The 15,601-nt window shown below is 37.8% G+C and overlaps 1 protein-coding gene across 1 annotated transcript in view; it reads left to right on the forward strand.

The window, feature by feature from the left end:
* Positions 1-15,601, forward strand: part of MAST4 (microtubule associated serine/threonine kinase family member 4) — a 278,816-nt gene that overhangs the window by 61,940 nt on the left and 201,275 nt on the right. The window contains exon 2 of the mRNA XM_036402886.1: positions 1,428-1,581. Coding sequence (XP_036258779.1) covers positions 1,428-1,581 — 154 coding nt within the window. The remainder of the gene's footprint in view (positions 1-1,427; positions 1,582-15,601) is intronic.

The raw sequence follows: 15,601 nt of genomic DNA on the forward strand, positions 1-15,601 counted from the left end.
CAAATATTTGTGACGTGCCTGTGTTTGTGGAAGACGAATAGTAACAATGGTCAAGTAAATATTTTTGTGACCTCAAAACGACTTAGGAAATAGCTAAAGGCATGTGCTGTGAGTTAATCAAATACTTCAGTATCTGTTGTGAACATTAATGAGTCTTAATAAACTGAAGAAGCAGATTAAGAAATCAGTTGCATTTCTTGAGGAATGTATGTACGCTTCCAATGAGCTGCAGATTTGATTAAAGAAACCTTTAAAACAAACCCCAAAACAATTAACTAACCTGAAATATGAAGTACATAGGAAACTAAATAAGGGATTCAAAGTGCTTTGTAGGGAAGACAGTACATTGCTGTGGGATTAACTGTAAGCAAAATGGGTTTTGCTGTGCAGCTTCGTCAGTGTTTCTTGTGACCTTGACTCATTCCTTTCAGTGGACAAAAAGGATGAAAGAGTCAAGTATGCAGGGGATGCATAGATTTTCTGGCTGATAAGTCTCAGTACCTGAACTGTAAAAATATAACACTTAGACATGCTTGGCTTCCTAAAAAATTGTAGTGAGAATTAAGGTTTAAATGTTACAGAAGAAAAAATGGTGTGGTGTGGTGTGGTTTTTCAAAATGATAACACCATGCCACTGCAGCACTTACAGAAGCGTGGTTGTAAAACTTTTTCTACTTGAAAACCCTGTTTTTTCGTACTTTCTTGGTATTTGCTCACATGCATTTTGTGTTGTTTTAGTGGATTTAATAAAATAGTGAGACATTAGACATATTGTCAAGACCAGGCTGCTAAAATGTTTTGTGGCTATGATGACAGGAACCGAGTCTGAAGAATGAGGATCTGTATTTCCGTTTAACTTCAAAGTCAGTGTAAATGAATGTGCCTTTTATAAACAGGATAATTTAATTTTTTTTTTTCACTGGCGTTGATAAATCTGTTATTGTTTCCCTGGACTGGGCAGTGGTTTACAGTTCGTTGGTTGTGCAGTGCCATCTAGTGACTGCTGACATGGACGTGGGGAAAACTTGTCAAAGAGAAACGTTTTAAGGCCAGTTGGTGTCTGGAGTAGGTTTCCAGATCAGGTTCACAGCTGTGGAAATGCTGCTTTATGGAAGGTTGAGTAAGTTGAAGTATGATTCCTTTTGTCTTGAGAAGGGACCTCTGTGCACAATGCTCTTTGTGTGAGAGTGGTTGGAGGTGGAGTTAACTGTTCAAAAGGAGGATGGCTTTCTTACATAGCCATACACAAATCTGGTGCTTGAAAAATTGTTCCTTTCTGTTAGCAAATTAGTTACCTTAAGATCTTTGGGATCTTTTTTTCCTAAATGGTGTCATAATCTTTAGTTGAAGGTAACTTACATTTTTCTTTCAATGAAGATAAATATTTAAACAGTATAGGTATGTATTTTTTTTCTGTTTCTTTGCAGCTTGATCACATATTGTCACCTCCACCTATGCCTTTCCGAAAATCCAGCAGTCCTGAAGTGTCTTCTGGCCTTGGAAAGTCTCCTAAATTTAAGAGGCAATTGAGTGAAGATGGGAGACAGCTCAGGAGAGGAAGCCTTGGAGGAGCTCTGACTGGTGAGTTTGGGGTATGTGTAGTGTCACCTGGGTTGGCACAAGGAGCTGATGGCACCCTGACACTTGGTGTTTGCCTTGTGGCTGAACTCTTTGGTGGGGTGTGAGCTCCACCTGGAGTTTCCATAAGTCTCTTCCACGTGGCTTCCCTGACTGTTAGTGAGGTGAGTCATGTTTGAGGTTCTGCCTCTAGGGGCTGTTGATAGGTGGCCAAGCACAGCCTGAAAATCACCCCTATCTTGAGATTTGCATGTCTGTGGCATTTATCTCACTGACTCTCGTGCATCCATCCATGGGATCACCTACATCTTGTTTCCTCTAGGAGCTGAAGTGCATGGATGGTGCCTTTTGACTTGATTTCATTAAAGAAAATACAATTTGGTAGCATTTATGTGGTGGAATACTCATAGGGGAGGAACAGCATTACCAACTAGCCACAAGCTGTGGACTGCAGCTTCTCCTCTGTGGAGCTATGAAGAGGTAGCAGGATGCTTGAGGAGGGCTTAGGCCCTCCCTGCCCTGGTAGCGTCTTCTAGATACTAGGTGCTGGTATTGTGACTGTGACTGGTACCTCTGTGGCAGTGATGGTCACTGAAGAGTGATTTGTTTTGATTATGGAGCAAATTAAATAGAAAAAAATAGGGACTTCGTGTATTTAAAAAAAAAATTAAATTCATGGAATTTGAATCAAATATGTTTCTAAAGTGCATAATGGGTAATAGTTAGAGGAATTTGTTGTACTTGGTGAGAGGGACAATAGTTTTCAGTAAATTTACTGGAAGATAGAAATTTCACAGAATAACAGAACATGCTGAGTTGGAAGAGACCCACAAGGATCATAAAGTCCAACTCGTGGCCCTGCACAGCACCATCGCCAGGAGTCACACCATGTGCCTGAGTCCATCGTCCAAACACATCTTGAACTGCATCAAGATTGGTGCTGTGATTACTTCTCTGAGGAGCCTGTTCCAGTGCCTGACCTCTCCTGGGTGAAAAACTTTTTCCTGATACCCAACCTAAACCTCCCCTGTTTTGGCTTCAGGCCATTCCCTCAGGTCCTGTCGCTGCTCACCAGAGATGAGAGATCAGTGCCTGCCTCTTCTCTTCCCCTCATGAGGAAGTTGTTTTATCTGTCCAAGTGATGTTGATTGATATTAGAATCAAGTACTTCAAATTTGGGTTTGAAGAAGTTGATATGGTGTTTCTTGAGATAGTAAACACCACTTCTGTATCTAAATTCTGTGAATTGTTCAGAGTTGTTATCACTTGGGGATGAAAGATGGTTCCACAGTGGATAGAGCTGACTCTTCTGCAGTACGTGTCTGAAAAGTCTTGTATTTGTGGGGTTCCCAGATGAAGGGAGGAATGATGAACCTGACTCCATGTTCTTAGAAGGCTAATTTATTATTTTAAGATACTGTATTATATTAAGAGTACTATACTAAACTATACTAAAGAATACAGAAAGGATAGAGACAGAAGGCTAGAAAGATACCACTGAAAACTTGTGACTCCTTCCAGAGTCCTGACACAGATTAACTGTGATTGGTCATTAAGTCAAAACAATTCATCTGGAACCAATGAAGCAACCACCTGTTGGATAAACAATCTCCAAACACATTCCAAAGCAGCAAAACACAGGAGAAACAAATCAGATAATTATTGTTTTCCTTTTTCTCTGAGGCTTCTCAGCTTCCCAGGAGAGAAATCCTGGGCAAGGGGATTTTTTCAGAAAATGATGGTGACAGAAAAGTACTACTGGAGTCCTTGCTTTTCTCACTTCTCTCCTACCCCTTTCCCTGGCAGAAGCTCCAAGAAGTAGTAGCAATACCTCTTTTTGCATTCACCACCTTGAAATCACCTACATGGCTTCTGGTAAATGACAAATGATTTTGTCTTAAGGAGCCTAAAGAATTAAAAAATTTAAGCTGTCTCACACTTTATGTGAAGAAAAAACATATGCTACTACAGGAATTTCTTGTATCATATCATCAGATAATTGTTGCTCTGATTTTTAGTGTCACTAGTGTAAGATCTGTCATTTCCCTTGCAACTTCATTTTTATCACGAGTTGTTATGAAGCTTTCAGAAACAGTGTAAAAGTATTTGTGATCCATATGGGCTTCCATGAAAAGTAAGTGACCTGCAGCAGACAAGTGTCAATTTTGGTAGCCATTTCAGTAAACTCTCTGGCAGCTCTGGAGTGTTACAGCTTTGAAAGCTTGGAGTGTAAACCAAACTACTGTTTTAGTGAGACTAGAAACTGCCAGCACAGTTATTTTTTTTTTAGCAGGAGCTGGTGTGGTTCTTTAATTTTGTTTTTGTCTAACTTTAAAGTGGAATGGTGGTCTTTAAAAACTGATCTTTGCCATATAAGCTGCGCAGATAAAGAGGAAGAAGACAGCCTAATAAAAAACAAACATAGCAATTGTGCTTGGCTGCCATAGTCTCTAATCTTTATCTCTGTGCTTGAATTATTGCTTGAGGCCTTTATAAAGGGAAATGGATATGCTTTTTGTCTGCATGCAATCTGTTGTGCAGGGTTTCATGTCAGGATTTAGGAATATAGTGTGCAATGATGTTAAACTGCTTTATTACCAATGCACTTTAAATGAACCTGAATACCCTAGGGCTTTGGTATCTTAAAATAATTTTAATATCTTAACAGCTTTCATGATACTGATTAAATTAATCAAACTCATTCTGATGACAGAAAGTTCTTTATATTCTTTAGGGATTTTTTAAAAACTGTTTTAAAGAAACAACTGCAGATAGAGAACTAATTCCTAGAGTTGTTTCAAATGTTCAGTAATCTGAAGTTAGTACAGTGTTGCTTTTGTCATGTATTTACATCCCTTTTTAAACATATTGAAGTTTTGGGGTTTTTTTTAAGATTTCTTTAATGCTTAAGAGTGGTTTGCCACTGTGGTTTGAAACTACAAGAGTCATAGTATCATTAAAAAAAAAAAGTGGTGCACAATAAATCCTTCTTTTAAAATGGTGAGCTGACATGTGCTCGGTAAGGGATAACTTCTATGCTCACACATTCCCTTCCAAATTTCTATTTAAGTCTTAATGTTTTTGAAAAAATATTCCTGGTTGATAAAGGGGGAAAAATATTTGGAGGCCTGTAATTTGAGAAAGTGCTTGATATTTAACATCACTATTACTGGTTCCTGTATTCCTTTATTCTTTCTTCTCTTTTGTTACTTTTAATACGAATTTAAGTGCTAGCTTAACAGTGGGTATCAGTTCATTGGAAAATAATTTGGAAAAATATCTTTGAAATTATTTTCAGTTCTGTCTCTGCCTCTGTTGTTACAAGATTTGCAACTCCTAAAATACAGTAGGTGGGAGTAAGTGAAGCAAGAGACAAGACTCTGGGCTTGCAAATTTGCAGAATATTCTTACACTGATGCGTGTTGCTCATTGCAGGTGTTAGAAAGGTGAATTGCACTTTGTATTTTACTCTCCCTTTCTTACGGCTGTTAAAAACAGTATTATTGAGTCATAGAGCAAAAGCAGTATTAACAATGAAAACAAACAAAACAAAATTTATTAGTTCATATAAAACAAAACAGTTCAATTCCTGTAGGGCTGAATACTAATAGAGGTAAATATATAGGGATTTTACCTCTGGGAATAGATCCCAAATAAATGAGTTTATTGAGCTTTGCAGGAGGGAATAATGTTATGAGCGACATACGAGAAGAAATAAAATCTATATTGTTGCAGTATATTGAATGAGACTTGCAAAACCCGAAAGATTACAGTTACTGGGAAGCTACTATACTGAACTGGCTGAAGTAAATTACAAAACTCTTTATATACAAGAAAACAAAACTCTTTGAATACAAGAAAAATTGAGAATGATGTACTGGGTCATCAGTACATCATAATGTGCTGATCATGACTATCAGGGAGAAGAGGACTGGAAAGCTGCAGAGGTAGAATAGAAACTGAAATTATTGTTGACACAGCTTCAGGGAAACTAGAGCCGAAATTGTTTCCCTGAGTTGCGCAGTTTTAAGTAATCCAGCAACCACATGTTTTCAGTGACAAGCAAAGCATACTTTTCAAAATAAAAGAAAAATTAAATCAGTGCTTTTGAGAATAAATCTATTATTGCATACTGTAGAAAATTGCTACGCAGCCACTAATTAATGTTTGTTCAATAAAAGAAATATACAGTGATTCCTGCAGACACCATACTACTATATTTTGGAAAAACCTCTTCAATATAATTGTTACAACAGTATTGCTTTCCTTAATCTTCATTGCCAAGGAGGAACACTTCTGGAAAAACAGAGAGTAAGCTTGGAATCAAAATAGTATGTTGCCTGCTATTAGTCTAGCAAATCTCCCTTAGTAGTTCCTGTTGTGAAGTGCTAACGGTTTTGTTTAATAGAAAGACAAGATGAAAAATAGCATTTCATAACTGTGGTTATTAAACATAAGAATTCATGAGATAAAACAAACTCAGAGTAAAATAACTTGAATGTAATTTATGACCAATTCATCTTTTAATTTGAAAGGTCATATTTCCAACAGGTTATAAAGTTTTGGATAACATGGTCACTTTACACTATAATCAATATTTGCCTTTTTCTCTTCTGCTGTGTCCTAATTTCTCTCCTACTCCAGATTCCCCGTTCACTGCATGAACACATGCCCATAACAGTGCTTGCCACACTCTTTGTCTGGGAAGTAAACTGGATCTTTTTAAGTTTTGCTTGTGCCACAGAAAGTGTTAAACACAATCCTTGCACAGGTTGTTGAACTGCAGGATAAGCCCTGTCACAAAGCTGAGCTGCAGCTGCTTGTTTCACAGCCCTAGGTCAGATAGAGGGAAAAGAGGATTGTCTCAGAGGGATACTGGTGCCCTCTGGGTGCAGGGTCATTGGCCGTGTGCTAGATGGGGAAAGGATGTGATTGAGAGGAAAGTATGGTAGGTGGCATCAGCTCTGTTATTCTGGGGACAATAGACATTTGTTTAATACACGTGTATTTAAATGCCTCTTGCTGTAGCCTTAGGTTGCCTTCTTAAAGATTTCTAATGGTACACAGACTGGGACTTTAAAACTTGTTTTGAATCAGGAGAAAAAATGTTTAATTAAAAAGCTGCTTTTCTGTGGTGGCTGGTTGTCTTGTCTCCACAAACTTCAAAGGGCTGTCTATAGTCAGAGGGTTTTTCAGTTACATTGTCCACAGATTTTAGTTTGCTGTGTTCAGAGATGCTTAAAAAGAATCCAGAGCAGAAGGTGATATGAAAGGATGGGAAATTAAATGAGCTTTTACCGTGGAGAGGGTTAACCTAGCAAATCACTTGGACTAGCAAAACAAACTGCCCTGACTTTCATGCCCTGCTGCTGCTCCTCACTTTGCCCCGAGATGGGCAGTGCAGTCCTGGGTTCTCAGGTACTGTGCAGCATTTGGAGATTGCTATCTCCCTTTCTACTTCTGAAAGATGCAAGAACATATTTCTGGGAAGAGATCATATTTTGGAGAGTACTGAAGCTAACTCAGTTGTTTTATACCATACTGATAAGCTCTACTGTTATATATAAAGAAAAAATACATTTTAGCTACCTGTAGTTTGAAGTTTTTATCTCACTTACTGTTATCTCATCAAGAACTTGAAAAAGACATCCTGATGGGCTAATTGTGTCTTAACTGTGGTAGGGCTGTTATCTACTAGGTGTATATTGATCTTACCCAAGCACAGGTAACATAATACGTACTAATTTAATTTTATAGAATCTTTAATCCGAGGATCCTAAAGCACTCTACATTAGGAAAATTACTTCGTGTTCTTCTGATCATGTATTGTCTACAGATTATGAAGAGCTAAAACAAAAAAAACCCATATGATTTATGTATTTTTTCTTTAATGTTCTTGCTTTGATCAACTTTCCACCTCTGAGTCATCAGTCATCCAAATGTGCTCAGCAATTGTTGTTATTCCTGTATAATTAATCTATGGTTGATTTGAAATGAACTTGGGAATTCTCAGTCTGTTTTTTGCTTCAGAGATTCATCACTCTGCTAACACTAATTAGCAGAAAGATCAACAGCATTATGGACCATGAAAATCAAGCTGTTCTCTTATCCATAGGTTGGCATGTGCTGGCAGGACTTGGAAGAGGAGGTTTTCCCCGTTCATACAGAGGAGCAATTGGCAGTAGCAGAATTTTCACACACATTGGGCTGTATAAATTATCATTAATATTGTTGAAAATGGAGATTAGCTCATGAAGTCTCTAGTGTCAACTAGACTAGTTGACACCGTGTACCAATAGTGTCAACTATTTGGTACAAGTTGGTGAATGGGGAAAACTGAACTTGTACAATCACGTGACTTGTACCTTGAAACCTCTTTGGAAATGAGACCTTCCCATAACATGCAACTGCTTGTCATAGTGATAATATGATTAGTTTAATGGCAACATTTAAAAAAAGGGTTATTTCTATTAATGATGGCGTTTTGGTGTAGATACAAGGAAGTGTTCTGTATTTACTGTGTACATAATCAAAATTTCTTTCTGTTATGGAAGAAATTATACATATTTACACCAGGAATATATGAATAAATACATGATTACAGCACTCCATAAAGAACCTTATGATTTCAAAGCTGTCTCTGGGAATGCAGCTTGGTGGCCTCTGTTGGGCTGCCCCCAGCCCCAGAAGCTGGGGTGCTGTAGGATGTGGGGGTAAGAATGACTGCCAGTGCCAAAGCTCTATCAGATGTGCCTTTAATAGGAAATTTTACTTCCTGCATTTTCTTCCCTTCTCATATCAGAACAGAAGTATTTCAAAAGGGCTTTCATTGTGATGTGTCAGGACTGGATGTACCCTGTTTAGAAAGCCTTTCCAGCTGCAGCTGCCTGAGGGCTCTCCCCATCAGCAGCAGACGGGGAGCAGCAGCCCAACACGGGTGCTAACACCCAGACTGGGCTCTGGGCTGCAGAGGTGGGAAGGTTCAGCAGCCATGCGTGCCTGACACAAGTACAACATGCTTCATTCATTCACTGCCTACCCAGGGCATATCTGGCAGTCTTTTCAATGGCCTTCCTCAAAGGTTTCCTTAAAGCACTATGCCACGTGTTAAACTTACTCCAGAATTAGTAGATAGAGGCAATCTATTCTATAATTACATGGCTGAGGAAATGCAGTGTGGGGGGTTTTTGTTTGTTTTTTTTTAATGCATTCAGTACAAAGCTGTCTTCTGCAGATGAAGTAAATATATTCTGCTGTAAAATAGGCATTTTTAGATGGTTCTTGGTGTGCTGGTGTTTGAGATGACATTAGGTTATGTTTGTCATTGTCACTTACCTTCATCATTTAAGGCTTCAATCAGCCTGCATACTAGAGTTGATTTTTACTTCCCTGTGTGCCTAGCAAGATAATTTCCATATTCTTTGACGTGTCTGGAGTCTGCACCATGTAATAGAATGAGATGAGAACAGAAGATATTGTATTCCTGTCTCATTATTTTGCCTTTAACTCCTTGATTGCTGCTTAATCGTGCTTGTATCATCGGAACATGAGAAGTTGATTGTTGTTGAGATCAAAGCAAACTGTAGCAGTAGAGTGCCTAATTAGCAGATATGTTTGCAAGCTGCCAGTTTTGAAGGAGGGAGAAAGAGAATTTAACCCTCTTTGTGACACTTATAAAAGCAGCTTGAAAATTGTTAAGAGTCATTTGTCATAGTGGAAAAACAAAAAGTGGAGAAAATTAATATTCATGTTAAATTTCTGAAGTTTGAGTTGTAGCTCCTTAAGAAGTACCCTAAGAGCTGTTGAATTAGCTGTTTCAAGTATGCTTAGCACTGAAACTGTAAAAGCATGGATGGAAGTCCAGTCCACATGCCTGGACTTAGCTATATGCTTGTATTTAATCATCTGATTAACTAAATTTGAGGTTTGTGAGACTGCAGTCCTGTTGTTGCTAGTACCTGAGCTCATTGGTGCAAAACTGACTGCAGCATATTTATAAATAAACTATAATTGCACATCAAGAACACATGATCTCTACTCCTAGAGGCTTGTCTTCCTGTTTTTTTCCCTGTGGTCTCTCTCTAGTGGATGTTGTAAAGCAAATGATTTTACCACATACTTGCTTTATCCAAGTTGGTTGCTTTAGCAGAAATTGAATGCACAGATAGAGAAATATTTGAGAAGAGGGAAAAAACACTTCCTCTACTTAATCCTTAGAATGAAGGTTGACACTTGAGTGGAAAAATTTATAGATGTTTTCCAGTGAAAATAGGAGCAGGATTTTCTATTGGGGAACTCTACCTTTTGAAAAATTACTCTAAGTGTGTAGGGATTTAATTATGGGGCATAACAACATATACATGAGACAAAAGAAGAGGTCGCAGTGGGTACTGCAGAGAAAATAGCATGTTAACACATCATTTCATGCTTGTTTTAATGTCAGTTTTGGGTTGCTGGGTATGTTCTTCATAGTGCAATGGGAGATACTTATTTCGTACCATAAATTCTGTCAGCAAAACCCCAGATGTTGAACTGGTGGAGAGTCGTGAGCCAAGGATACTGGCCACTGATTGAAGCAGTTGTTCACATAATGTTTGAATTGAGCAATAGTGAATTTTTGAGATCCTTTGTGTTCTAGGCACGGTTTTGTTGTAGGTCTGCCAGTATCAGTTATCTCTGACCTCTTGGTGTGCAGGATTCTTGTTTTGCAAAATATGCTATATGTTGAAAGGAACTCTGTCACATTATCACTTGAATGTAGTTTAGTGTGCTTTTTCAGTATTGTGTGAGCAGTGTGAATCTTAACTGTGTGTTTTTCTTATTGTTATCAAAGTTACAGAACTGGACCTTGAAATTTTTCTAGAGCAGGTGTAAGCTGTAAAATAGGATGAAAGGGATGCAGTAATACCTGTATATTGTATTTGTGTTATAGAATGGACTGGCAGTTTATAAGTTTTGGAACTGCATGTTAGAATTATGGGAAGAGAACCTATTTGTTTTTAAGATAAAGAAAAGGAAGCAGTAGAGTGTTCTATCTCTGAGCTCACTGATAAATATTACCAACTAATTATTTTGCTAAGTTGTATTTCAGTAGAGCTGTGAGGTAAGGAAGTAGTGTCATGAATGACAACTTCAATCTGTAGGGTGTTTTGTCATGTAGTTAGTGTTGTCATTGGTTGGCTAACAGTGCTATTGAGTTAGGTGTGTTTGGTATGGAAAACTTAAAAAACCCAACCAAACAAACCAAACTGAAAACCCCAAACCTATCCTTATCCTCCAAATCTAATTAGAAGTTAAGGAGATTTGCTACTGATCTCAAATGCATTTTAAATATTATATTGCTGTCACAGTTCTTCCATAATAATTTGCAAATAGTCAATATAACTTCAGTGAGTATCTGTTAGCAAGGGAACTCTGAGTAATTTCCTGATCAGCAAAATTTTGTACTGTCTTTTAAATGATTTTCAGTGAGAGAATTTTGTTCCAAGCATGGATTCTGCATGCCTTTGTACTTAATGGAGGCTTCACTTTCTTTTTATATATATATATATATATATATATATATATATATATACACACACACACACACACATATATATATATATATATATATATATATATACATATACATATATATATGTATTTTTGGATACAGATCTAAACAGATCTAAACCTTCATCCTACTAGTTTGTGGTCCAAAACTTGATATGTCCTTTTCCAGTTCCAATTCTGCCAATATTGGTGAAATTTTAAGGTAGATCTGCTGCAGTTTTTTTGTGGGTTTTTTTACAGTTCATAATCTCACCCCAAATTTTTGCCTTTGGTAGGCCACGTTTATTTTTCCTGCATTGTCAGCCAGAATCGTAGAACTATACAATATCCTGAGTTGGAACAGACCCACAGGGATCAATGAGTCCAGCTCCTGGCTCTGCTCTGGACAACCCAAAGAATCCTACCACTTGCCTGAGGGTGCCACTGCTTCATCTAATTTTAGAAAGTGAAACAAATACAGAGTATTTTAGGAGATTTATAGTACATCAAAAAGTAAAAGAACTATAGTGAGCGTAATAGGATTTTTTGCAAAGGCTTCTTCTACAGTAACAAAAGAATTTGTAATTGAGTCAGTTGTAATTATGGGCTTACCTGAATAATGTTATGTTTAGGAGACAAATTGGCTGAAATGAAAATTTCACCTCTTCCATTAGACTGGGAAAGTGGCATTGTTCATTAACTTCAACCATGTGTAGTTGAGTAATATGCAAAACATACTCCTTTAAGTTCTGGGCAGTAAATGAGACATTATTAAAATGATAATTTCTTGGTTTTTTTGCTTGTTGGAGATTTGAAATTTAAGTAAAATTTGCTGATGTAGCTACAATAGAATAAGGCAAAATACTGTAAAGTTTCCTAGATCCATCCACTCTTTTCTGGTTAACAGCTAATGGGAATGATGGCTTTAATTCCACCTCTCCTCCCTGCCCCCCCTAAAATTTGCAGTGTCCCCATCATTTTCTACAGCTGGGATATCTGCAGGAGTTCAACTTGAGGCAGTAAAGCTAAGTGTCCTAACTTGAACCTTGAAGGTGGGAGGCTCTGCCTTTCACCTGGTAGGTGTCTGAACCTGGAGTGGGGCTTCACTTATTTGTGGCGGTAAAAGTGGTGGTACATTGCTGCCAGCTTTGCTCTTCGCTTCCTGCTGTACAGGCAATTTGTGAGTGGCAGGGGTGTTGTCAAAAATTTGATAAATAAAATACAGAAGTTATTAACACCAATGTAGCATTAAGAAGCAAACATTCTTTATTTGTCCAGATGCACAGGGGAGTAGCTTTTCCCCAAGCCATGCAGTCTGAGTACAGGGAAGTTCCTATTTATATACTATATTTTACATACATATTGATTGATTATGATAATAATTTCCCTGAAATCATTAACGTGTTTTCCTTCCCCTTTACACTCCTGTTCTTCTGTCCTGATGGTCTCTCTGGTGGTCCCTGGTGGTCGTAGATCCCGATGTTCCAGTCCACCTGTCAGAGTTCGCAGGGCACAGGCGCTGGTGAACTTGAAATTCTCCTTCTTACACAATAGACATTCTGCAGTTCCATAGGCCAGTAGTTTTTGGAGAAGAAGCATTTTGTTAGCTCACCAGGTGTAGGGAATTTATCATCTGGTAACAGTGGCTGCTTTGGCTATGTAGGGACTCCTATTGTTTCTCTGGTGACCTGGTGGCGGGTGGTGGCTTCAGTTTTCTGTTCACATCAAGACCTGTCAATGAACCCAGCTCTTCTGGGGTTTTTTTGTGTTTGAAAATATGCCAGGGGTAAGAAGAGGGAGCAGTACCCATCTTTTTTTCTTTTCAGAACATTTCTATGATCAAGAGCACTCTGTAGAATCCAGTTTTCTCTTCTACTGTGGCTTGTTGCTGCTGCTCTGAGGTAGCTCATGCTCCTAAGGCTCCCCAAAAAGAGGTGTGGAGTAAGCAACCCACTTGAAACTGTGCTTGGCAAGTCTAACTTGTCGAGAGCATAGGTTCTTTAGATAAGATCAGTTATATTTTAAAGTAAACCAGTGAGGGAGAAGTAACTAGCTTTCTGTATTTTTTTTTAATATTCTGCACTAACATAATAAATACCTATAGTGGATTTAACAAGACAATTAATTGAAGTAAGTATTTCTTGGCCCTTGCCTTAAAGATGTCCAGATGGCAAGAGGCTATTTTGAAGACTGCTATTTCACAGCAGCTAACACAAACACATTGATGCTAGCTTCTGGTAGGTCTGTGGTACACTGTAATCATATGCACAGCTTTGCTTTGGACTAATTGTGTTTGTAGCTCCTGTCAGCCCTAATTCAGATTCTTCCATTTTAGCAAAGTGCATACCTGTCTTGTGTTGGCAGTAGTGTAATAGGAAACTGCTTCTACTATTTTAACAAAAAATATTTCTAGTAAAAACTTTCAAGATGCTTCCTCTGTATTTATTTTTGCGTTTTGACTAGTTACAAATCAGACTTTCTAGCAGTGCAATCTAAACTATCCTAAGTACTTGCGTAAAAGTAAAATCTTACTTGGATGCCAAAACATTTTCTTAATATTATGCAATTGCCTAATTATCAGAGACGAAGTTATTTTTAAATTCTAACTGAAAATGGAAGATTTGTAGGTATTAGATTTGAGCTCATTTAGTAATTCTCAGCTGTTTTATTATGATATACATTTGAGAGGGACAGAGGAAGGAAAGTAGAACTTCAGCAGTAGGAAAAATTTTTTTGTTTAGAATAAAGCGAAGCCTGCCTTTTGTGACTGATTTTTGTGAAAGTGTATGTGGTTTTAGTCTCTTTGTGCTTATACAAGTAGTTTTTTCCTTATACAATATGTCATATAATGAATAGGTGCTTGCTGAACATAATAGAAGTAAGAATTAATGATGATTCTATTTGGACCTTCAACAAATACTCATTACAAATGAATCTAGATATACAAGAGGCATGTTCAAGGGGAAGATGCCACTGAACTGCAGTGATGTCTTACCTATGTTCACCAATGATGATGTAATACTATTAAATAATGCAAAATTATTGCCATTACATAATCAACTTAAACCACCCTTCATCAAAATGTCTTTTGATGAATGTGCTGGACTAACAAGGATTGCATTCAGATATGGGAAGTGATGATGTTAGTTCCTGTGTAGCTACTTTAGGGCTGTCCTGATAGTCCTGAAAGGGAGACAAAGATACCAGCAAAACTTCTGCAGAGGAAGTGGAGGAAGTCAACAATGACCATTTTGGAAATGAAGAGGACAGAAATAGGGGACCTCTATCAGTGGATGACTCAATATCAATAGCTTATGAAAGTAGTATGAAATTACTGCCAGTGTATCAGTGGTCTGGATGCTGGCAGTGTTCTATGCTGTATATGGGCCAGAATACTGAATTAAGATGGAAGGGTTGCGGTGGAGTTGGAGCCTTCCTCTCAGTCCCTCATGAATTCCTCATGAATCAGTTCACTTAAAAAGGAAAACAGCTGCTTGGAGAATTAGGCTTGAAGGCAGACATGAATTCAGTGTGAAAATAATAATGTATTTCAGGTCAAATTTTTTGTGTAATACTGGCATTGAAATCACTTAATAAGGGAAAGTGTGGATATGTATAAAATCAAGGGTTGTCAAAGAAAATGTAAAAGCAGTAAAATGCATACAATTATGAATGAAACTACAGCAAAAAAGTGTAGGAGTGCTATAAAGTCAGGGGAAAGGGGGAGTGGACAGTATGAGAGGATTTTAAACTTTTTTTATATTATTGTTGGAGGAGTTGAAGGAGAGTTGAAGATTAACTCACTTTGGGCAGGGACTGTTTTATCATGTAATGGTTAAATGCAGTAGGTTAGCTCTGTTCTCAGATAAGAAATTTATCTGTTACCATCTTTTTGTCTAAGGCCTGGCTAATTTTGACCCTTTAGAAAGCATATTTCTTGTATGCCATTTCTGTGTTTAAAGGCCTGTGTACTATGAAAAGAAGAATTGGGAGTTCTAGACAGTCTGCTTTCCTTAATTCCAGTATTTTGTGAAAACTGTGGTACCTTCAAGGCTCCTTGAGGGGGAGGGATAATTCCAGCATCATACATGCTCACGATTTCACTGGTAATTTTGACAGTGTTTACTGCCTAATTTATATTTTCAACAGACACACCCCCAACATTATTTTAAATATTTCTTGATGCTAATCATGCAGGAAAAATAATGAACTATTAAGTGAATTCTTGCAGTGGAGATACTGACTGTAGAGCGCTGAGTAAATCCACTCTGCTTTCTTGGGAGTCAGGCAAAATATTACAGTTCAAGGAAGGCTTAGTACAAGATTCTGTGGTTGTGTAGGATTGCATCTCCTCTAGCCTCTGTATCAAGATATCTTAGACTTTCTTTCAGATGTCTGAGCAAGATAAAAACAGGGTAAAATACAGATCACTGTAAAGGGAAAATAGTAAAGGTGGCTTTTAGAATGCCCTGCCCTGATAAGATACAGACAA

This window comes from Molothrus ater, chromosome Z (genome assembly GCF_012460135.2).
Source record: "Molothrus ater isolate BHLD 08-10-18 breed brown headed cowbird chromosome Z, BPBGC_Mater_1.1, whole genome shotgun sequence".
Taxonomy (NCBI): domain Eukaryota; kingdom Metazoa; phylum Chordata; class Aves; order Passeriformes; family Icteridae; genus Molothrus; species Molothrus ater.